The 25,977-nt window shown below is 44.3% G+C and overlaps 1 protein-coding gene across 1 annotated transcript; it reads left to right on the top strand.

Moving 5' to 3' along the window:
• The first annotated feature begins 532 nt into the window (after nt 1–532).
• On the top strand, nt 533–25,977 carry LOC147986288 (uncharacterized). The gene is made up of 4 exons (XM_087541949.1): nt 533–586; nt 2,176–2,290; nt 25,076–25,367; nt 25,437–25,977. Exons 1-4 carry the CDS (start codon nt 533–535, stop codon nt 25,975–25,977), a joined length of 1,002 nt encoding a protein of 333 aa, XP_087398075.1.

Raw genomic sequence — 25,977 nt, forward strand, 5'->3', positions numbered from 1 at the left:
ATCGCCTCCTCTGCCCTTATAAAAGGGACACATATCTACTTTTTTCACCCACGCCTTCTTCCTTCTCGCTTTTCCATTCCCGCACACTCGAGCTCTAGCACCCAAGCTCGCGTCCTTCTTCTCAAACCACTCCAAGCATGTCTGGAGCAGGAGGCAAGTGGATGGCTTCCTCCATCACGAAGGAAAACATCAAAAAGTTACAGGAGGCCGGATACCTACCTGCGAATATCGCGCACCGGCCGCCGAATGCGGGGCAGATCGTCCCAACGCCCGAACCCCATGAGAGGGTAGTTTTTCTTTCCCATTTCGTCTGCGGACTGGGATTTCCTCTCCACCCATTTGTCCGCGGGCTCATGTTCTACTACGGGCTGGATTTCATGATCTGGCCCCCAACTTTATCCTCAACATCTCGGCATTTATCGTCGTGTGCGAGGCCTTCCTCCGCATCAGGCCCCACTTCGGCCTATGGCTGAAAACCTTCAATGTCAAACCGAAGGTGCTGGGAGGCTAGCAAGCAGAATGCAAAGGCGCCATGGTGGGCAAGATGCCCAATGTCACCTGGCTCAAGGGTACTTACGTGGATACCGTAAAGGGGTGGCAATCGGGGTGGTTCTACATCACCGAGCCGCGCGACTCCAACTGGGTGGCGGCCCCCAAATTTCGATCCAGAATCCCCACGCGGCTCACCTCCTGGAAAAAGAAGGGCATGTCCTGGGGTTCTCCGGTAGAGCTGACCGGACTCCAGACCTGCATCCAGAACGTGACGAGCAAGAAAATCAAGCTCGTTAACGTGGTCCAGGTCATGCTCCTCCGCCGGATCCTTCCATGCCAACAACGGGCATTTGTTTTGTGGGAGTTCGACTCAGCACAGCACCAGACGCTGCGAGATCTCTACGACACGACGCACGAGGACGTCTGGAGGGTGTTATTCAAGGGCGCCGAGATGCCTCCCTCCCTCACCAAGGACCACGGACTCAGCGCAAAGCGTCGCGCCCATTTGGTAGGCTTTTATATCTCTCAGGGTATTCGTGCGCCCTGGTTTAGTTATGTGCTGGATCTAAGTTTTCATGTCATTAACAGGACTGGATAAAGACAGCGAAGCAGCTTGATTGCCCAGCCCCTTGCCCGAAGATCCTGCAAACGCTCTTCTAACGAAGATGCTGACTCCGGCACCTTACAAGGTGCCGGAAAAGACAGCCAAGAAGAAGGCCACAGGGACCCGAAAGGGTCTCCGGCGCAAGATGGTTCTATCGGACTCATCGTCTGATGAGTCCGACGCGCCCTCCTCCCACGGAAACGAGGAGGAGGAGAAAAGTTCTCCCCCCCCCCCCCCCGCCGGGGGAGACAAGAAAAGGAAGGCCAACCCATCCGGGGAGGCCAAAGGGTCCAAGAAGGGAAAGATACTCCCTCCGGACTGTGCCACGACGGCCGCCGACAGCGGCGACGAGTGGCTACCCAGGGACAAGCCCCTAGCAAAGTCATAAGTGTCTCGACACCATAGTACTTCATGTTACGTTTTATTGTACTGCCTTTGCTCATGCCGAACCTGATTATGCAGTCCGGCCCGAGATCGTCTCGACGTACCCTCATCGAGCAGCTCTTTGGGCTCGTCGGATATGAACAACAGTTCTCCTCCGACGGCTTCCACCCCTCGCCCTACAGACAACGCCGAGGTGGTGTCTCAGGAGGCACCGTCCCAAGGGGAGGCGGTCCTGGGGGCGCCTCACGGCGACCTCCTGGACCCTGGGTACCGAGTGAGGCTCCTGCGGGCTCCGAGTTCGGGCCCCAGCCGGACACCGTGTCGGAACCTTCAATGGCTCTGGACTCCGGCAAGCGGTCCCCCATAAAGGAGGGCCAACCATCCGTGCCGGTGTCCTCTGTCCAACCAGAGGCACCGGACAACTTGATGGAAGCGCTTCACAGCGCTTCCATCGATGAAGAACACCGCACTATTATGAGTGTGGTGGTTAAGAAGGTTCAGTCTGCCAAGAACGGGCTGACCGAAGCTTGCGCCAGCCTCCTAACAAGCTTTGAGGTAAGCATTCAAAATATAAAAATATTACCGCATAGATAGTAGCCCCTGATGCTCTGTTCGGCGTTCGCGAAGAAAAGCCGAATAGAGTATCAAATGATAACTCAAGAGTCTAATTAGAGTATGTCTATGTGTATGTGCAGGATTCCCTGCTGGCCACTGCCACACGTACTGCGGAGGTCTCTACACTGAAGCAGGCCCTGAAGCGGTTTGAGGACGAGCTCAGCCTTACCAAGGGGCAGCTCGAAGAGAAAAAAGGTAAGATGTACCCCAGTTTATATAGTTAAAAATAAGTCTTGTGTAAAGTAATAGGATCATCATGAATTTGTCAGGGGCCACGAACGAGGTGGAGACCCTGAGGAAGGCATTGTCCGTGGTCGAAGACAAAGCGGCCAAAGAATGTATTGAACGGGAGAAACAAGAAGCCCGAGTGGGCGAGGTGCAGCAAGAGCTCGAGGCTCACGCCAAGAAGCACGAGTCCTTGGAGCTTGACTCCAAGACGCGGGAGTCCGAGCTCGCGCAAGCGCTTGAAAGCGTCCGGAGCGCCAAGGCCGAAGCCCACAAGGCCCTCCAGGAGATTGATGCGGCAAAGAAGATAACAGCGGGTAAGGCATTCAATATGCAAAGCAAGCATGTGAAGGAGACTTTACTTTTTCTTACATGAGTTCAGAGCTCTCTAGGAGCGTTTCCAGATCTTCCCCGCAGTGTGCTGGATGCCACAGAGTTTTACCGGGCTGAGGAGGGGAGCTCAACGGAGAAGTTGTTCTGGTCTCAGTATACTGGGACCGAACACCCCGTGTCCTTAAGCGACCAGTTGAAGCAGTTGGTCGAACTTCACAAGGTAGCCGAACAGGACATGAAGGGCCTTATAGTCCGGATGTGGCCTGGCGAGCCCTTGTCCGACAGCTACTTCGGTCTGGTGAGGCGGCTGGTGGAAGCCTGCCCACGGATTGAAGTCATCAAGCGATCCGTCTACATCGAAGGTGCACACAGAGCTTTTACCCGGGCGAAGGTGCACTGGGCGAAGCTGGACGCCGTGAAGCTTGTGAAGGAGGGGCCGCCGGAGGGCAAGGAGCATCGCTGCCCCGAGAATTACTATGAGAGCGTCCTGAAGGGTTCCCGCTTAGTGGTGGATGAGTGTGCCAAGGATGTAAGTTTTGAATGAACATGCCCATGTGATCCTGTAATATGAAACGAGTTCTTTTGCGCCATGCGACGCTTTCTTAATTTAAAATATTACCTTCTGTGCGGCCGTTTATAAAATCTGAGAGTTGGCCAGTCGTCTGCTTCTGCCCCCATGTAGCTAGTACTGGGGTGTTAGGGGTAAATCTGAACACTCTTTACCCCAATTTTGGGTCCTTCAAGGGAGGTGCTCAGCGCAACGAACCAGGCAATCGGACTATAATGCTTTATCACTCTCACTTAGCCATAGAAGTATATGATTTTAAATTTTTGGCGAAGCCCCTGGTATTCGGAGGGCTGAATTTGGGGCGCTATACACGCCTAAGCCGGACAAGGACGACTCCTCGCCCGAAGCGGAAAAAGTCTTTAAGGACTTGAGACCTCTCGAACAGCGACCAGTCTCTTGGCTTATCATGGCAGTCAGTTTTTGGCTTTCTCTACTGAGGTGCTCATCCGGAAGAACCGGGACACAATCGCAGTAGTTCTCCCACCGCTACCTTAGCCAATATAGTGGAACGTAAGGTACCAAAGCATGGGAGCCGGGCAACCCAACATTTGACCCAAGACATGATTCGGAGCTGATGCATATAATGCTATAACTTCGGGGTGCCGCATTGTCGAAAGTGTTCGGACTTCTTGCGCCGTATTACGGGGTGAACGAGAGCCCCTGGCGTACTGACCGTACCCGAGCGTGCAGGTGCGGAATGTCGTAAATGGACATATAAGAAAAAGAGAAAAACTTAAATAATGCAATAACAGATTAATAATATGCATTTTTATTTGAATAATACGTCGAAGCGCACTGGTACAAGTAGTGCAATAAGCATAAAGTAGGATAATTCAAAATGTCCTATCCAAGGCAAGCTATGCAATAATAATGAAAAGCGGGTATATCAAGTATTACTAGAGACCACCTGGCGGTTCCCGTGTTCATCTTAGCTTCTTGCCACCTTGGTTGTTGCTTCCGGAATGTGTCCGGCCGTCGAACTGCCGGAAAGGCCTTCCGAAGAATTAGGCCCTGAAAGAGAGAGGGAATGTCAAAGGTATACAACCCCTGGTGTGGTTAAGCCACAATGCAAGGTGTGTCCTGATTGTGCCCCCACCTATGTCCATGGTATTTTCAATGCATAGTTATGTATGCGCGGCACGAATTTCGTTGCTGCACTGGGACTGGGACGGGGGCCGAATTTCTAGGCGAGCGTAGATCGCGCCAGGCAATCCTGCTGCAGATTATTCCGGACGCGCTTGAAGGTGTCTGGGGGCTGTAACGCCGAATGAGTGGTTTGTCTGAACAGGCTGCTTTGTGCCTCTGCTGCAAGGGCCGCAGTGTGCTCTTCCGTACGGAGCGAGCGTTCTGTGTTTCCATTTACTGTTATGACCCCGCGAGGTCCTGGCATCTTGAGCTTGAGGTATGCGTAATGCGGCACTGCATTGAATTTTGCAAATGCTGTCCGTCTGAGCAGTGCATGATAGCCACTGTGAAACGGGATGATGTCGAAGATTAACTCTTCACTTCGGAAGTTATCCGGTAATCCGAAGACCACTTCAAGTGTGATTGAGCCTGTGCAATGGGCCTCTACACCTGGGATGACGCCTTTAAAGGTGGTTTTGCTGGGTTTGATCCTTGAGGGATCGATACCCATTTTTTGCATTGTATCCTGATAAAGCAGGTTCAGGCTGCTGCCGCCGTCCATAAGGACTCGAGTGAGGTGAAATCCGTCAATGATGGGGTCGAGGACCAGTGCGGCGGATCCGCCATGACAGATGCTAGTGGGGTGGTCCCTACGATCGAAGGTGATCGGGCAAGCAGACCATGGGTTGAACTTCGGGGCAACGGGCTCCATCGCATAGACGTCCCTTAGTGCACGATTCCGCTCCCTCTTGGGAATGTGGGTTGCGTATATCATGTTCACTGTCTTCACTTGTGGGGGAAACCACTTCTGTCCCACTGGGTTCGGCGGCCAGGGCTCCTCCTCGTCATCGCTATGCAGCCCCTTGTCCTTGTTTTCAGCATTTAACTTGTCGGCCTGCTTGAACATCCAGCATTCTCTGTTGGTGTGATTGGCTGGCTTGTCAGGGGTGCCGTGGATTTGACATGAGCGATCCAGTATGCGATCCAGACTGGACGGAGCCGGAGTATTTCTTTTGAATGTCTTTTTCCGCTCACCGGATCTGGAGCCTTTGAATCCGACATTGACTATCGTATCTTCGGTGTTACCGCCGTTATTGCGGCGCTTTGGTCTATTACGACGCTACCTACTGTTGACGTCTTTGGTATCCGAGGTATCTGGATTCCTTGATGTGTTGTTGCTGCGAGCCAGCCAGCTGTCCTCGCCCGCGCAAAAGTGGGTCATGAGTGTTGTGAGGGCTGCCATAGATTTCGGCTTCTCTTGGCCGAGGTGGCGGGCGAGCCACTCGTCGCGGATGTTATGCTTGAATGCCGCTAGGGCTTCTGCATCCGGATAGTCTACAATTTGATTTTTCTTAGTCAGGAACTGTGTCCAGAATTGTCTGGCGGATTCCCCTGGCTGCTGGGTTATGTGGCTCAAGTCATCAGCATCCGGTGGCCGCACATAAGTGCCCTGGAAGTTGTCAAGAAATGCGTCTTCCAAATCCTCCCAACTGCCGACGGAATCTGCTGGCAAGCTATTCAGCCAATGCCGAGCTGGTCCTTTGAGTTTTAGTGGGAGGTACTTGATGGCATGTAGATCGTCACCATGAGCCATGTGGATGTGAAGGAGGAAGTCCTTAATCCATACAGCGTGATATGTTGTGCCGTCGTATGATTCAATGTATACGGGTTTGAAACCCTCCGGGAATTCATGATTCATAACTTCATCAGTGAAGCATAGGGGGTGTGCGGTGCCTCTGTGCCGGGCTATATCCCGACATAGTTCGTATGAGTCTTGTCTGCTGTATTCGGCCCAGCCGGATTTACTCTTGGTGTATCCGACGCGACGATCATCGTCCCGTGTGGGCGCACGTGTTCGTGTCCCGTATATTGACCTTGTGATTTTTTGCCTTACTGTCCAAGATGTCTCATAGGTCCTTTGTGTTGCCCTAGGCCTTAGTATCTTTGACTGAGTGGCGACGGGGTGCAGACTGAACTTTAGGCTGAAACGCCTCTCTGGCTCGGCCCCGTAGTGGCCAGTCAGCCGCGTCGTACACTGGTGAATGAGGCTTCAATGCTTCCTCCTCGAGGTGGGGTAGCAACCTGCGTTTGGGGTAACTTTTGGACGGGCGCTCGAATTCATGCTCCTGGGCCGCAAGTACTTCGGTCCATCTGTCTGCTAGCAAGTCTTGATCAGCTTGAAGCTGTTGTTGTTTCTTCTTTAGGCTACTTGCCGTGGCCATAAGCCGGCACTTGAAGTGCTCTTGCTCGACGGGGTCCTCAGGCACGATAAACTCGTCATCACCGAGGCTCGCCTCGTCTTCGAAGAGAGGCATGTAATTGTCCTCCTCCGGTTCTCCATCTGCTGCCCGCTCTGGGGGGCTAGCTTGTCCGTCCTCTAGCTCTGCACTGTGCTGGAGGGGATCGTTGTTGTCTTCGGTGCTATCCGGAGTGTTATTATCTCCTGTGTCGGTATCACTGTTCTTGCAGTGGCGGGACTTAGAGCGGCACCACTGACGTCGGTGCTTGGGTTGCTTTTTGGAGGGGTCATCCTCCGCTTTCTCGCCGCCATTGGCTTCTTTGGGGGTGTCCACCATTTATATATCATATGAAGAGGTGGCGGTCCAGTGCCCCGAGGGCGGTGGATCCTGTTCGTCTCCGGCTTCGTCGTCCATACCGTCGAAGTCTTCGGAGCCGAAGTCGAGCATGTCGGTTAAGTCGTCGACAGTGGCTACCAAGTGGGTGGTGGGTGGGCAGCGAATTTCTTCGTCGTCCGCATCCCATTCTAGCCGGACATAGTTCGGCCAAGGTTCTCCTGACAGGGAGAGAGACCTTAATGTATTTAGCACATCCCCGAAGGGTGAGTGCTGAAAGATGTCCGCGGAGGTGAACTCCATGATCGGCGCCTAGTCGGATTCGACGGGCACGGATATGAGCGGCTCGGAGTCCATGGCCGGAGATGAATCCAGTTGTTCGGCGACACGGCTCTCGTAAGGGGTGAAGTCAGTATCCGGCTCCATCGCCACTGAGAGTGCGGCATCCATGGCGGGGTCCATCCCTCCGCTCTCGGATGGCGCGAGTTGCTCGATTAAAGGACGGAGTAGCTGCGGACGCGATCTCCCGAACACTGTCCGACGGCAGAGTTACGCCATGCTCGTCGCGACTGCGCAGCACGTCCGACATGGGATCGAATCGTCGAAGATCAAGTCTCCGTGGATATCGGCCGTGTAGTTCAAGTTTCCAAATCTGACTTGATGGCCAGGGGCATAGCTCTCAATCTGCTCTAGATGGCCAAGCGAATTGGCCAGCAGTGCAAAGCCGCCGAATACGAAGATCTGTCCGGGGAGGAAAACCTCACCTTGGACCGCATCGCTAGTGATGATTGAAGGATCCATCGAGCCTTACGGTGACGACATAGTGGAACTCTCGATGAAAGCACCAATGTCGGTGTCAAAACTGGCGGATCTCGGGTAGGGGGTCCCGAACTGTGTGTTTAAGGCGGATGGTAACAGGAGGCAGGGGACACGATGTTTTAGCCAGGTTCGGGCCCTCTTGGTAGAGGTAAAACCCTACGTCATGCTTGATTGTTCTTGATGATATGAGTATTACAAGAGTAGATCTACCACAAGATCAAAGAGGCTAAACCCTAGAAGCGCCTATGGTATGATTGTCTGTCCTCCTACGGACTAAAACCCTCCGGTTTATATAGACACCGGAGGTGGCTAGGGTTACACAAGGTCGGTTACAAAGGAGGAGATACGCATACCGTATTGCCTAGCTTGCCTTCCACGCCAAGTAAAGTCACATCCGGACACGAGATGAAGTCTTAAATCTTGTATCTTCATGGTCCAACAATCCGGCCAAAGGATATAGTCCAGCTGTCCGGAGACCCCCCAATCCAGGACTCCCTCAGCAGGTTATATCTTCTTTTCATAGAGATAAGCATATTTCAAAGTATCAGGTAATTGTTTAAGCTCAAACACGGGATCACCCTTGGGTGGAGGAGGATCCCCTAGGATTTCAACATGCAAATTGTGTTTCAAAATAGGCCCATTGATTAAAGAATATTTCATCTAATTCCTTCCTTTCATTCATAAACATATCATTTTCATGGTCTAGCAAATGTTGCTCAAAAGGATTAGTAGGAGGCACGACAATAGAAGCAGGACCAATAATTTCATCCTTACTTGGCAATTCTTTATCATGGGGTTGTCTACAAAATTTAGAGAAATTAAAATCATGAGACATATCCCCTAGACCAACAGTAACAATATCTTTCTCGCAGTCTGTCTGAGCATTAATAGTATTCAAGAAAGGTCTACCAAATATAATGGGACAAAAATCATCTTGTGGGGAGGAAAGAACAAGAAAATCAGCAGGGTATTTTATTTTTTTCCCACGCAAGACTTCAACATCTCTAACAATCCCAATTGGTGATTGATACGTCTACAACATATCTATAATTTTTGATTGTTCCATGCTATTATATTATCTGTTTTGGATGTTTTATATGCATTAATATGCGATTTTATATGATTTTTGGGACTAACCTATTAACCTAGAGCCTAGTGCCAATTTCTGTTTTTTCCTTGTTTTAGAGTTTCACAGAAAAGGAATACCAAACGGAGTCCAACCGGATAAAACTTTCACCATGATTTTTCTTGGACCAGAAGACACCCAGGAGACTTGGAGTGCAAGTCAGAGGTGCCTCGAGATAGCCACAATGGTGGAGGGCGTGCCCAGGGGGTGGGGGCGCCCCCGACCTTGTGGGCCCCTCGTAGCCCCACTGGCCTAATTATTTCGCCTATATATACTCTTGTACTCCAAAACATCCAAGGGAGCCATGAAACGACTTCTGCATCGCCACAACCTTCTGTACCCGTGAGATCCCATCTTGGAGCCCTTTTTGGATCTTGCCGGAGGGGGAATCGATCACAGAGGGCTTCTACATCAACTCCATTGCCTCTCCGATGAAGTGTGAATAGTTTACTTCAGACCTACGGGTCCATAGCTAGTTGCTAGACGGCTTCTGATACATCTCCGTCGTATCTATATTTTTTAATTGTTTCATGCCAATATTATACAACTTTTACATACTTTTGGCACCTTTTTATATGATTTATTAGACTAACCTATTGATCCAGTGCCCAGTGCCAGTTCCTGCCTTCTGCATGTTTTTTGTATCGCAGAGTATCCATATCAAACGAAGTCCAAATGCAATAAAATTTCACGGAGAATTATTTTGGAATATATGTGATTTGGGGGAGTTGGAATCACCGCAAACGGGGGACCGATTTGGGCACAACCCACCAGGGCGCGGTCTTGGAGCCAGGCGTGTTGTGGTGGGTTGTGCTCACCTCGTACGTCGGTAGGGGCTCTACTTCGGGCACAAGGGAGCTTATATCCGGAAAAAAATTGTGTTAAATTCTCAGCGTAATCGGAGCTACGGATCTCCGGGAATATAAGAAACGGTTTTCGGCCAAATCTAGGGAACGCGAAACAAAAGAGAACAGAGAGGGAAATCCAATCTCGGAGGGGCTCCCGCCCTTCCGCTGCCATGGAGACCATGGACCAGAGGGGGAACTCTCCTCCCATCTAGGAGGAGTCCAAGGAAGAAGAAGTGGTAGGGGGCTCTCTCCCCCTAGCATCCGATGGCACCGGAGTGCAGCCGGGGCAACGATCGGGACAGCGATCTACATCAACAATCTTGCTACCGTCAACACCAACTTTATCCCACTCTATGCAGCGGTGTAACACCTCTTCTCCCTGCTGTAATCTCTACTTAAACATGGTGCTCAACTCCATATATTATTTCCCAATGATCTATGGTTATCGTATGATGTTTGAGTAGATTTGTTTTGTCCTGTGGGTTAATCGTGATCTTGGTTGGTATGATTGTATATTTTATTTATGGTGCTGTCCTATGGTGCCCTCCATTCTCGCGCAAACGTGAGGGGCCCCTGCTGTAGGGTGTTGCAATATGTTCATGGTTCACTTATGGTCGGTTGTGAGAGTGACAAAAGCTTAAACCCGAGTAGGTGGGCTATGGCGTATGGGATAAAGAGGATTTTATACTTAATGCTATGGTTGGGTTTCACGACCTTAATGATCTTTAACAGTTGCGGATGCTTGCTAGAGTTCCAATCATAAGTGCATATGATCCAAGTAGAGAAAGTATGTTAGCTCATGCCTCTCCCTTATATAAAATTGCAAGAATGATTACGGGTACTTGTTATCGATTGCCTAGGGACAAATAACTTTCTTGTTGACACAAACCCTTTTACTAAACACCTAACTTTTATTATCTTGCAAAGTACTTCTAGTTTTATTCTTGCAAAGTAGTTCTAACATCACACCTACAAAATAGTTTCATACTTGTTTCCGATAAAGCAAACGTCAAGTGTGCGTAGAGTTGTATCAGTGGTCGATATAACTTGAGGGAATATTTGTTCTGCCTTTAGCTCCTCGTTGGGTTCGACACTCTTATTTATCAAAGAAGGCTACAAATGATCCCCTATACTTGTGGGTTATCAAGACCTTTTTCTGGCGCCGTTGCCGGGGAGTTATAGCGTGGGGTGAATATTCTGGTATGTGCTTGTTTGCTTTATCACTAAGTAGTTTTTATTTCTTGTTCTAAGTTGTTCTCTATCTTTAGTTACGGATATGGAACACAAAACACCCAAAAAATTAGTTGTACCTACTACTCAAGGAGATGGGGAACCTCCTAAAACCCTCGATGCTTTTTATGTGAAAGATATTATGCACTACTTTGATAATCCTGAGAAAACCCCATTCAACTATATAATGGGAGTAACGTTGGATCAACATGCATACTTTAGGGATTATCACTTGACTCATAATGGAAAATTGTTATGGGATCAAATTCATATATTGAAGTGGTATGCTTTGAATCTATGCTCTAGATATGATTATACTTGTTGCTCTAGGATGAATGCTCCACACCTTCCCTTTTCATGCAAATTTAATGATAATGAAGTCTTAGCTTCTTATGCTAATGGTATATATGATTACTACGATGTGGAACGAATTGAAGAATTTGTTGCTTTTAAGGGTGCTTATGAAATTGATTCTTTGTTTAAAAAGTTTGAAGATTTTGATGATTCAGTTTATAGACCTGAAAATCTTGCTATCCTTAAATATTGCTATGATAATTATAAATACAATTACAATATTGATGTATTTATTGAGATAAATATTTTGCAGGAGTCTATGGACGAAGAAATTGATGAAACTGCGAGCTCATTGGATGAAAAAGATAATGAGGAGAGCGAAGAACAAATGGAGGAAGTGCGGATTAGCTACCCAGGCCCACCTTCTAATGAGAGTAACTCTTTAACTCATACATTAGTTAATGCCCCTTCGTTCTTACCGAAGGATGAATGCTATCATAATTGCTATGATCCCATTGATTCATTTGAAATATCCCATTTTGATGATGCTTGCTATGCTTGTGGCCATGATGCCAATTGAAATTATGCTTATGGAGATGAACTTGCTATAGTTCCTTATGTTAAGAATGAAATTGTTTCTATTGCACCAACACATGATTGTCCTACTATCTTTTCGAATTCTCCCAACTACACTATATCGGAGAAGTTTGTACTTATTAAGGATTACATTGATGGGTTGTGTTCTACCACTACACATGATAATTTTGATGAGTATAATATGCATGTGTTTTCTGCTCCTACTTGTAATTATTATGAGAGAGGAACTACATCTCAGCCTCTCTATGTTTCCAACACGACAAAATTGCAAGAAAATTTTTATGCTATGTATTGGCCTTTACTTGATGTGCATGAATTGTTCTTGTATGACATGCCGATGCATAGGAAGAGAGTTAGACTTCGTCATTGCTTGATATATGTTGCATTGTGCTCACTACTAAATGCCAAATCATTGTTAATTAAAATTGGCTTTGATACACCTTGGGATCCGAGTGGATCCATTACTTGAGCACTTTATGCCTAGTTTAATGGCTTTAAAGAAAGCGCTGCCAGGGAGACAATCCGGAAGTTTTAGAGAGTCATTTATTTCTGTTGAGTGCTTTTGTGAAGTTTAAAAAAATAGTGGGGAACTTAAAACTTCATAAAAAGAAAAGTGAAAGTGAGATAGACGAACATCGTGGAAGCGGGAGCATGCCTTGAACTTTGTTCATGCCCATGGAAACCTTGTGAATCTTGAATTGCAGAAACTTTTAAACAAAAATAATTATCCCCTTGTACAAATCCATTGTATTATAAAAATAATGTGCCAAGATTTTCCTTTAGGATGTTTAGATTGCTTGTTGGTATGTGCGGTGTAGAAACAGAAACTTTGGCTGTAGTGCGTGATTTTACATTTTTTACTGGAACGTCGAAAGCTTCTGAAATTTTTTGCATAGTATTTATATACAAAATTTTCATTTTTCCTAATTGTTTCAGAATTTTGGGAGTAACATAAGTATGGTGAACTTTCAGATTACTACAGACTATCCTGTTTAAGACAGATTCTGTTTTTGATGCATTATTTTGCTTGTTTTAATGAAACTATCGATTTTTATCGGTGGTATAAGCCATGAAAAAGCTATATTACAGTAGCTACAATGAGAAAATAAAATATGAATTGGTTTGCAATAGTACTTAGAGTTGTGATTTGCTTTATTATACTAACGGATCTTACCGAACTTTCTGTTGAGTTTTGTGTGGATGAAGTGATCAAAGATCGAGGAGGTCTCGATATGAGGAAAGGAGGAGAGGCAAGATCTCAAGCTTTGGGATGCCCAAGGCACCCCAAGTAAATATTCAAGGGGACTCAAGCGTCTAAGCTTAGGGATGCCCCGGAAGGCATCCCATCTTTCTTCAACAAGTATCGGTATGTTTTCGGTTTCGTTTAGTTCGCGTGATATGTGCAAATCTTGGAGCATCTTTTGCATTTAGTTTTCACTTTTATTTTATGCACCATTCTGGTATGAGATAGTCCATGGTTGATTTATAGAATGCTCATTGCACTTCACATATATATTTTGAGTGTGGCTTTATAGAATGCTTCATGTGCTTCACTTATATCATTTGAAGTTTGGTTGCTTGTTTCTCTTCACATAGAAAACCATTGTTTGAAGAATGATCTTTTACTTCACTTATATTTATTAGATCATGGTCTTTTGTAGAAATAATTAAACAGTCATGCTTCACTTAGATCTATTTAGAGAGCCAAAAGGAATTGGTCAATTGCATGGTTAGTCATAAAATCCTACATAAAACTTATAGATCACTGAATATGATATGTTTGATTCCTTGCAATAGTTTTGTGATATAGATATGGAATATGTGGGAGGTACTAGTAAATGGTTGTGTTTAGTAAGAATATTGGTGTTAAGGTTTGTGATTCCCGAAGCATGCACGTATATCTCTCGTTATGCTATGAAGTTGGAGCATGATTTATTATTGACTGTCTTCCTTATGAGTGCCAGTCGAGGACGAGCGATGCTCTTTTCCTACCAATCTATCCCCTAGGGGAATGCGTAGTAGTACTTTTCTTCGAGGGCTAATAAACTTTTGCAATAAGTAAATGAGTTCTTTATGACTAATCTGAGTCCATGGATTATACACACTCTTACCTTTCTGCAATTTGCCAGCCTCTATGGTACCGTGCATTGTCCTTTCTCACATCGATACGTGGTGCAAACTTCGTAGGTGCAACCAAACCCCGTGATATGATACGCTCTATCACACATAAGCCTTATTATATCTTCTTCAAAACAGCCACCATACCTACCTATTATGGCTTTTCCATGGCCATTCTGAGATATATTGCCATGCAACTTCCACCGCTTTCGTTTGATGACTTGATCATTCATTGTCATATTGCTATGCATGATCATATAACTAACATAGTAGTTGTGGCGCAGCCACCATTCATCATATTTCATACATGTTATGCTAGATCATTGAACATCTTGGTTCATAGCCAGAGGCATTCATATACAGTCATACTTTGTCATAGGTATTGAGTTGTAACTTTATTACTTTTGAGTTATAAATAAATAGAAATGTGATGATCATCATTATTCATTTTTAGAGCAGTGCCCCAGTGAGGAAAGGATGATGGAGACTATGATTCCCCCATAAGTCGGGATGAGACTCCAGACAATGAGAGAGAGAAAAAGGAAAAGGAAAAAAAGAAAGAAAAAAGAAAACGAAAAAAATAAACAAACAAAGAGATAAGGGGCATTGTTAGCATCCTTTACCATACTTGTGCTTCAAAGTAGCACCATGTTTTTCATATGGAGAGTCTCCTATGTTGTCATTTTCATATACTAGTGGGAATTTTTCATTATAGGATTAGGTGCACACCCACTTAGTTTTCATATTGAGCTTTCATACACTTACAGCTCTTAGTGCATTCGTTGCATGGCAATCCCTACCCGTCACATTGATATCAATTGATGGGCATATCCATAGCTCGTTGGTTAGCCGCATCGATGTGAGACTTTCTTACTTTTTGTCTTCTCTATATTTACCCCTATCATCATACTCTATTCCACCCGTAGTGCTATATCCATGGCTTGCGCTCATGTATTGCGTGAGGGTTGAAAAAGATGAAGCGTGTTAAAAAGTATGAACCAATTGCTCAGCTTGTCATCGGGGTTGTGCATGATAAATACTTTGTGTTAAGAAGACAGATCATTACAAGACTATATGATTTTGTAGGGATAGCTTTCTTTAGCGTTGGTATTTTGATAGACATGATTGTTTGTTGGGATGCCTGAGTATTGATATCTTTATGTCAAATTATAGACTATTGCTTTGAATCACATATGTCTCAATATTCATGCCATGGCTAGACATATGATCAAGTTTATGTTACGTAGCATTCCACACCAAAAATAATATTTTTTATCATTTACATACTTTTGGCAATATTATACAACTTTTACATCTCCATTGTATCTATAATTTTTGATTGTTTCATGCCAATATTATACAACTTTTACATACTTTTGGCAACTTTTTATATGATTTATTGGACTAACCTATTGATCCAGTGCCCAGTGCCAGTTCCTGTTTTCTGCATGTTTTTTGTATCATGGAGTATCCATATCAAAAGAAGTCCAAATGCAATAAAATTTCACAGAGAATTATTTTGGAATATATATGATTTTTGGGAGTTGGAATCACCGCAAACAGAGGCCCGAGGTGGGCACAACCCACCAGGGCGCGGTCCCGGAGCCAGGCATGGCATGGTGGGTTGTGCTCACCTCGTACATCGGCTAGGGCTCTACTTCGGGCGCAAGGGAGATTATATCCAGAAAAAATTGTGTTAAAATCTCAGCGCAATCGGAGTTACGGATCTTCGGGAATATGAGAAACTGTTTTCGGCCAGATCTAGGGAATGTGAAATAGAAGAGTACAGAGAGGGAGATCCAATCTCGGAGGGGCTCCCATCCCTCTGCCGCCATGGAGACCATGGACCAGAGGGGGAACTCCCCTCCCATCTAGGGGGGGCCAAGGAAGAAGAAGAGGTAGGGGGCTCTCCCCCTGGCTTTTGGTGGCCCCGGAGTGCCACCGGGGCAACGATCGGGACAACGATCTACATCAACAATCTTGGTACTGTCAACACCAACTTTCTCCCCCTCTATTCAGTGGTGTAACACCTCTTCTCCATGCTGTAATCTCTACTTAAACATGGTGCTCAACTCCATATATTATTTCCCAATGATCTATGGTTATCCTATAATATTTGAGTAGATTCATTTTGTCATGTAGTTTAATCGTGATCTTGGTTGGTATGATTGTATATTTTATTTATAGTGTTGTCCTACGGTGCCCTCCGTTCTCGCGAAAACGTGAGGGGGGGCCCGCTGTAGGGTGTTGCAATATGTTCATGGTTCGCTTATGGTGGGTTGCAAGAGTGACAGAAGCTTAAACCCGAGTAGGTGTGCTATGGCGTATGGGATAAAGAGGACTTGATACTTAATGCTATGGTTGGGTTTCACGACCTTAATGATCTTTAGTAGTTGCGGATGCTTGCTAGAGTTACAATCATAAGTGCATATGATCCAAGTAGAGAAAGTATGTTAGCTCATGCCTCTCCCTCATATAAAATTGCAAGAATGATTACCGGTACTTGTTATCGATTGCCTAGGGACAAATAACTTTCTTGTTGACACAAACCCGTTTACTAAACACCTAACTTTTATTATCTTGCAAAGTACTTCTAGTTTTATTCTTGCAAAGTAGTTCTAGCGTCACACCTACAAAATAGTTTCATACTTGTTTCCGATAAAGCAAATGTCAAGTGTGCGTAGAGTTGTATCGGTGGTCGATAGAACTTGAGGGAATATTTATTCTGCCTTTAGCTCCTCGTTGGGTTTGACACTCGTATATATCGAAGAAGGCTACAAACTATCCCCTATACTTGTGGGTTATTAGCTTCTTCTCTCTCTCTTTGATTCTCAATACAAAGTTCTCCTCGATGTTCTTGGAGATCTATTCGCTATAATACTCTTTTGTGGTGTGTTTGTCGAGATCCGATGAATTGTAGATTTATGATCAACTTATCTATGAATACTATTTGAATCTCCTCTGAATTCTTATATGCATGATTTGATATCTTTGCAAGTCTCTTCGAACTATCTATTTGGTTCGGCCAACTACATTGGTTGTTCTTGCAATGGGAGAAGTGCTTAGCTTTGGGTTCAATCTTGCGGTGTCCTTTCCCAGTGACAGTAGGGGCAGCAAGGCACATATTGTATTGTTGCCATCGAGGATGACAAGATGGGGTTTTCTTCATATTGCTTGAGTTAATCACGCTACATCATGCCATCTTGCTTAATGCGTTACTCTGTTCTTATGAACTTAATACTCTAGATGCAGGCAGGACTCGATCGATGTGTGGAGTAATAGTAGTAGATGCAAAATCGTTTCGATCTACTTGACACGGACATGATGCCTATATTCATGATCATTGGCTTAGATATCGTCATAACTTTGCGCTTTTCTATCCATTTCTCGGCGTAATTTGTTCACCCACCGTAATAATTTCTATTTTGAGAGAAGACTCTAGTGAAACCCATGGCTCCAGTGTCTATTTTACATCATATTAGTTCCCATCAACTTGCCAATTTTTGTCGTTGTTCCCTTACTTTGCAATCTTTTACTTTCCATTTAGCAAACCAAAAATATTACTTTACCGTTTATCCATCTCTATCAGATCTCACTTTGTGAATAACCGTGAAGGGATTGACAACCCCTTTGTTTCATTGGTTGCAAGTTGGTGTTTATTTGTGCAGGTATTCGGTGGCTTGTTGTGTAGTCTGCTACTGGATTGATACATTGTTTCTCAAAACTAAGGGAAATACTTACGCTCCTTTCCTGCATCACCCTTTCCTCTTCAAGGGAGAAACCAACACAAGCTCAAGAGGTAGCAAGAAGGATTTCTGGTGCCGTTGCCAGGGAGATGTACACCAAGCCAAGACATACCAAGTACCCATCGTAAACTCTCATTCCTCGCATTACATTATTCACCATTCGCCTCTCGTTTTCCTCTCCCCCACTTCTAAAATGATTTTCGAAAATATTCGCCTTTTCTTCGCCCCTCTTTTGTTCGTCTTTTCCGTTTGCTTGTTTGTTGCCACCATGTCTGAAACTGTGGAGGTTATTGTCGAAAAGGATAGTAGTAACGATGGGGGAAACTTTGATGATTCTGTTAATTCTGATCCGCATGAAGAAACTACTATCTTGCACACAAAGAAATTCCGCATAGGTAGTGAAAATATTATTGGAAAGGGGGTTATTCAAGATTTATTTACTTGTGCCGGTGCACTCCCCACTATGGGTGGATCTATCCTCCATAAAACTAGTAGCCTTGCGGATGCTATATCTTTGCTTGTTGTTGAACTTGAAAGACAATTTGTTCACATGCATCCATCCATACAAAGGATTTTTCTAGAATTTTCTAATACTGAGCATTCTTTTGTTAAGCATGTTGCCACTATATTCCTAGCTCATGAGTTTAGATTTATTATGAAAGAAGCTAGTGAAATTTTCTCTCATTATAAAGTAGATGGTGGTCGCGCTCCCATAGAGGGAATTCTCTTTAATCAGGAGGATATAATGCGTTTACGTTCTATGGATCATGTTGCTTGTAACGAAAATTTAAGAAAGAGGGTTCCTACCAATGTTTTAGTAAATAAGATTTCTGAGCTTAATGATGATCTTGCTATTCAAAACAATCGATTGGGTTTCTCTCTTGGACACAAGCTCATGAATTCTTGCCAAAAGAATGCTTACAATGATGAGTTGGTCATACAATATGAAGGGCCGAAGGAGGAACCAATTCCTCCCAAGATCGATCTTGGGGATTCCTATCCCATTAAATTTATCCCTTTTGATTACTTTTCCTTGCCTCAAAGAAAACTTGGTGATGAATGAAGAGAGTACGATATGAGTTTTCGAGACTTGCCTTATCATTATTACGATTATACTTAGATATATTCGTGTTTTTATGCCTAGCTAGGGGCCTTAAACAATAGCGCTTGTTGGGAGGCAGCCCAATTATATTTTAGTTCTTCCTTTTTAGGTCATGTTTTACTCTGAATAAATCATATAGACTATGGTAAGATTTGGTTTTTTGTTTTAATTAGTGTTTGTGCCAAGTAAGACCTATGGGATAACTTACGGTGATAGTTAATTTGATCTTGCTGAAAAACAGAAACTTTTGCGCTCACAAAAACAATTCTTATTTTAGCAGGAGCGTGATAAAATACTGATTCTTTTTGCATAATATAAACTAATTATCTACGAGTTCCTACTTTCTCAGGATTTTTGGAGTTACAGAAGTATTCGAAATCTCCAGATTGCTACGGACTGTTCTGTTTTTGACATAATGTGTTTTTCGCGTGTTGTTTGCTTATTTTGATGAATCTATGGCTAGTATCGGGGGTATGAACCATGGAAAAGTTGGAATATAGTAGATATTACACCAATATAAATAAATAATGAATTCACAACAGTACCAAAAGTGGTGATTTATTTTCTTATACTAACGGAGCTTACGAGATTTTCTGTTGGAGTTTTGTGTTGTGAAGTTTTCAAGTTTAGGGTAAGGATTTGATGGACTATGGAATAAGGAGTGGCAAGAGCCTAAGCTTGGGGATTCCCAAGGCACCCCAAGATAATATTCAAGGATGTCAAAAATCCTAAGCTTGGAGCTTCCCCGGGAAGGCATCCCCTCTTTCGTCTTCGTCTATCAGTAACTTTACTTGAGGCTATATTTTTATTCACCACATGATATGCGTTTTCCTTGGAGCGTCTTGTATGATTTGAGTCTTTGCTTTTTAGTTTGCCACAATCATCCTTGATGTACACACCTTTTGGGAGAGAAATGCATGAATCGTGATTTATTAGAATGCTCTATGTGCTTCACTTATATCTTTTGAGCTAGGCAATTTTGCTCTAGTGCTTCACTTATATCTTTTTAGAGCACAGCGGTGGTTTTACTTTATAGAAATTGATGAACTCTCATACTTCACTTATATTATTTTGAGAGTCTCTAAAAAGCATGGAAATTTGCTTTGGTTATAAAATTAGTCTTAATATGATAGGCATCCAAGAGGGATATAATAAAAACTTTCATATAAAGTGCATTGAATACTATGAGAAGTTTGATTCCTTATGATTGTTTTGAGATATGAAGATGATGATATTAGAGTCATGCTACTAAGTAGTTGTGAATTTGAGAAATACTTGTGTTAAAGTTTGTGAGTCCCGTAGCATGCACGTATGGTGAACCGTTATGTGATGAAGTCGTAGCATGATTTATTTATTTATTGTCTTCCTTATGAGTGGTGGTCGGGGACGAGAGATGGTCTTTTCCTACCAATCTATCCCCCTAGGATCATGCACGTAGTATTTTGTTTCGATGACTAATAGATTTTTGCAATAAGTATGTGAGTTCTTTATGTCTAATGTTGAGTCCATATGGATTATACGCACTCTCACCTTTCCGCCATCGCTAGCCTCTCTAGTACAGCGCAACTTTCGCTGGTACCATAAACCCACCACATATCTTTCCTCAAAATAGCCACCATACCTACCTATTATGGCATTTTCATAGCCATTCCGAGATATATTTCCATGTAACTTTCCACCGTTCCGTTTATTATGACACGCTCCATCATTGTCATATTGCTTTAGGATCATGTAGTTGACATCGTATTTGTGGCGAAGCCACCATTCATCATGTTTTTATACATGTCACTCTTGATTCATTGCACATCCCGATAGGCCGCCGGAGGCATTCACATAGAGTCATATTTTGTTCTAAGTATCGTAATTGTTGAGTTCTAAGTAAATAGAAGTGTGATGATCTTCATTATTAGAGCATTGTCCGATGTGAGGAAAGGATGATGGAGACTATGATTCCCCCGCAAGTCGGGATGAGACTCCGGACGAAAAATAAAAATAAAATAAAATAAAAGAGGCCAAAAAAATGAGAGAAGGCCCAAATAAAAAAAGAGAAAAAGAGAGAAGGGACAATGTTACTATCCTTTTTACCGCACTTGTGCTTCAAAGTAGCACCATGATCTTCATGATAGAGAGCCTCCTATGATTTCACTTTCATATACTAGTGGGAATTTTTCATTATAGAACTTGGCTTGTATATTCCAATGATGGGCTTCCTCAAATTGCCCTAGGTATTCGTGAGCAAGCGAGTTGGATGCACACCCACTTAGTTTCTTTTTGAGCCTTCATAAACTTATAGCTCTAGTGCATCTGTTGCATGGCAATCTGTACTCACTCACATTGATATCTATTAATGGGCATCTCCATAGCCCGTTGATACGCCTAGTTGATGTGAGACTATCACCTTCTTTTTGTCTTCTCCACAACCACCGTCTATTCCACCTATAGTGCTATATCCATTGCTCACGCTCATGTACTGCGTGAAAGTTAGAAAGTTTGAGAACATCAAAATATGAAACAATTGCTTGGATTCTCATCGGGGTTGTGCATGATTTAAATATTTTGTGTGATGAAGATGGAGCATAGCCAGACTATATGATCTTGTAGGGATAAGCTTTCTTTGGCCATGTTATTTTGAGAAGACATAATTATTTTGTTAGTATGCTTGAAGTATTATTGTTTTCATGTCAATATTAAAATTTTGTTTAGAATCTTACGGATCTGAACATTCATGGCACAATAAAGAGAATTACATGGATAAATATTTTAGGTAGTATTACACATCAAAAATTATGTTTTTATCATTTACCTACTCGAGGCCGAGCAGGAATTAAGCTTTGGGATCCTTGATACGTATAATTTTTGATTGTTCCATGCTATTATATTATCTGTTTTGAATGTTTTATATGCATTAATATTCTATTTTATATGATTTTTGGGACTAACCTATTAACCTAGAGCCTAGTGGCAGTTTCTGTTTTTTTCCTTGTTTTAGAGTTTTGCAAAAAAGGAATACCAAACGGAATAAAACTTTCGCCATGATTTTTCCTGGACCAGAAGACACCCAGGAGACTTAGAGTGCAAGTCAGAGGAGCCTCGAGGTGGTCACAAGGGTGGAGGGCGCGCCCCCAACCTTGTGGGCCCCTTGTAGATCCCCTGACCTAATTCTTTCACCTATATATACTCTTATACCCCAAAAACATCCAGGGAAGCCACGAAACCACTTTTCCACCGCCGCTACCTACTATACCCGTGAGATCCCATCTTGGGGCCTTTTCCAGCATCCTGCCGGAGGGGGAATCGATCATGGAGGGCTTCTACCATTTGCTAGCCTCTCTTGTGCCACGCAACTTTCACCGGTACCATAAACCCATCATTTACCTTCCACAAAACAGCCACCATACCTACCTATTATGGCATTTCCATAGCCATTACGAGATATATTGCCATGCAACTTTCCACCGTTCCGTTTATTATGACACGCTTCATCATAGTCATATTGCTTTGCATGATCATGTAGTTGACATCGTATTTCTGGCATGGCCACCATTCATAATTATTCATACATGTCACTCTTGATTCATTGCACATCCTAGTACACCGCCGGAGGCATTCACATAGAGTCATATTTTGTTCTAAGTATCGAGTTGCAATTCTTGAGGTTTAAGTAAATAAAAGTGTGATCATATTCATTATTAGAGCATTGTCCCATGTGAGGAAAGGGTGATGGAGGCTATGATTCCCCCACAAGTCGGGATGAGACTCCGGACGAAAAAAAGAGGCCATAAAAAAAGGAGAAGGCACAAACAAAAAAATGAGAGAAAAAGAGAGAAGGGGCAATGTTACTATCGTTTTTCCACACTTGTGCTTCAAAGTAGCACCATGATCTTCATGATAGAGAGTCTCTTATGTTGTCACTTTCATATACTAGTGGGAATTTTTCATTATAGAACTTGGCGTGTATATTCCAATGATGGGCTTCCTCAAATTGCCCTAGGTCTTCGTGAGCAAGCAAGTTGGGTGCACACCCACTTAGTTTCTTTTGTTGAGATTTCATACAATTATCGCTCTAGTGCATCCGTTGCATGGCAATCCCTACTCACTCACATTGATATCTATTGATGGGCATCTCCATAGCCCATTGATACGCCTAGTTGATGTGAGACTATCTTCCTCCTTTTTGTCTTCGCCACAACCACCATTCTATTCCACCTATAGTGTTATGTCCATGGCTCACGCTCATATATTGCGCGAAAATTGAAAAAGTTTGAGAATACTAAAGTATGAAACAATTGCTTGGCTTGTCATCGGGGTTGTGCATGATTGGAGCATTTTGTGTGACGAAAATGAAGCATAGCCAAACTATATGATTTTGTAGGGATGAGCTTTCTTTGGCTATGTTATTTTGAGAAGACATAATTGCTTGGTTAGTATGCTTAAAATATTATTATTTTTATGTCAATGTAAACCTTTTGTCTTGAATCTTTCAGATCTGAACATTCATGCCACAATAAAGAGAATTGCATTGAAATTATGTTAGGTAGCATTCCACATCAAAAATTCTGTTTTTATCATTTACCTACTCGAGGATGAGCAGGAATTAAGCTTGGGGATGCTTGATATGTCTCCAACGTATCTATAATTTTTGATTGTTCCATGCTATTATATTATCTGTTTTGGATGTTTAATGGGCTTTAATATGCTCTTTTCTATTATTTTTGGGACTAACCTATTAACCGGAGGCCAGTGCCAGTTTCTGTTTGTTTTGCCTATTTCGGTGTTTCGTAGAAAAGGAATATCAAACGGAATCCAAATGGAACGAAACCTTCGTGAGGATCATTCTTGGAACAAATGCAAACCAGGAGGCTTGGAGTGGAAGTCTGGAACTCCGTGAGGCGTCCATGAGACAGGAGGGCGCGCCGGGGGGTAGGCGCGCCCCCACCCTCGTGGGCCCCATGGAGCTCCACCGACGTACTTCTTTCGCCTATATATACTCTTATACCCTAAAAACATCAGGGGGAGCCACGAAACCACTTTTCCACCGCCGCAATCTTCTGTAGTCGTGAGATTCCATCTGGGGCCTTTTCTGGCGATCTGCTAGAGGGGGATTCGATCATGGAGGGCTTCTACATCAAGACCATAGCCTCTTCGATCATGTGTGAGTAGTTTACCACAAACCTTCGGGTCCATATTTATTAGCTAGATGACTTCTTCTCTCTCTTTGGTTCTCAATACAAAGTTCTCCTCGATGTTCTTGGAGATCTATCTGATGTAATACTTTTGGCGGTGTGTTTGACGAGATCCGATGAATTGTGGATTTATGATCAAGTTTATCTAGGAATAATATTTGGTTCTTCTCTGAATTCTTATATGCATGATTTGATATCTTTGCAAGTCTCTTTGAATTATCGGTTTAGTTTGGCCTACTAGATTGATCTTTCTTGCAATGGTAGAAGTGCTTAGCTTTGGGTTCAATCTTGCGGTGTCCTTTCCAAGTGACAGTAGGGGCAGCAAGGCACGTATTGTATTGTTGCCATCGAGGATAAAAAGATGGGGTTTATATCATATTGCTTGAGTTTATCCATCTACATCATGTCATCTTGCTTAATGCATTGCTCTGTTCTTATTAACTTAATACTCTAGATGTGTGGAGTAATAGTAGTAGATGCAGAATCATTTCGGTCTACTTAACACGGACGTGATGCCTATATTCATAATCATTGCCTAGATATTCTCATAACTATGCACTCTTCTATCAATTGCTCGGCAGTAATCTGTTCACCCACCGTAATACATGCTATCATGAGATAAGCCACTAGTGAAACCTATGGCCACGGGGTCTATTTCTTATTATATTGCATCTCTTTTTATTTACATCGCATCTCGTTTACTATTTTGCAATCTTTACTTTCCAATCTATACAACAAAAATACCAAAAACATTTACCTTACTATCTTTATCAGATCTCACTTTCGCAAGTGACCGTGAAGGGATTGATAACCCCTTTATCACGTTGGTTGTGAGGTTCTTGATTGTTCGTGCAAGTACTAGGTGACTTGCGTGTTATCTCCTACTGGATTGATACCTTGGTTCTCAAAAACTAAGGGACATACTTACACTACTTTGCTGCATGACCATTTCCTCTTCAAGGAAAAACCAACGCATGCTCAAGAGGTAGCAGTGCCGCATGCGTGCGACAGGGAGCTCCATCGGGATTGGCGGCACCTGAGGCCGACCTCACCTTCGACTCAAGAGACCATCTTGTGACCACCGCGGGTGTAGGCACGCTCCCTATGCTCTCCACCCCCACCATTTGTAACGTGGCGGTAACCAAGACTCTCATCGACGGCGAGGTTGGGCTCAACATGCTCTCCGTGGAAATTTTTGGCTTGCTTCACGTATCACATGGCCGGCTCCACCCCAACAAGCCGTTCTCCGGGGTCGTCGACGGCTGCACCGGCCCTCTAGGACAGATCTGCCTCCCAGTCACTTTCGGCACCCTCGACAACTACCTCACCGAGCTCATCGACTTCGACGTCGCCCGTATCGGCCTCCCTTACAACGCCATCCTTGGGTACCTGGCCTTAGCCAAGTTCATGGCGGCAACCCACCCCGCCTACAACCTCATGAAGATGCCGAGAAGCGGCGACGTCCTAACGGTGCCCGGGGACACCAAGGATGCGTTGGCGGCTCTCAAGTTCGCCTTCAGGACCGCAGCTGTCGCGCGGTCGGTGGAGGAAGGGACCCCAGGGGCTTCGGGGGCCGTGCCAGCAAAAAAGAAGCAGTTCTTCTCTCAAGACCAGCCCGAGATAAAGCAGCTGACGGTCGACCAAGATGGGGCATCAGGAGCGACCTTCACCATAGGTGCCAGCCTAGCTCCGGACCAAGAAAAGGCACTGGTCGATTTCTTGCGCGAGAACAAGGAGGTGTTGGCATGGGAGCCCAAGGACCTGGCTGGAGTCCCAAGGGGAGTGATCGAGCATCACCTGAATGTGTGCTCCAATGTACGCCCAGTAAAGCAGAAGGCGCGGTGGCAGTCTGTAGAGAAGCAGTCCTTCATCGTCCAGGAGACTCGCAAACTGCAGGAAGCTGGTGTCATCCGCGAGGTGCGGTACCCGAAGTGGCTGGCAAACCCGGTCGTCATGCCCAAGAAAGGGGGAATGAGCGCATGTGTCACAACCTGA

Source organism: Triticum urartu, chromosome 2A, assembly GCF_056163025.1.
Source record: "Triticum urartu cultivar PI428250 chromosome 2A, HENAU_Tu73, whole genome shotgun sequence".
Taxonomy (NCBI): domain Eukaryota; kingdom Viridiplantae; phylum Streptophyta; class Magnoliopsida; order Poales; family Poaceae; genus Triticum; species Triticum urartu.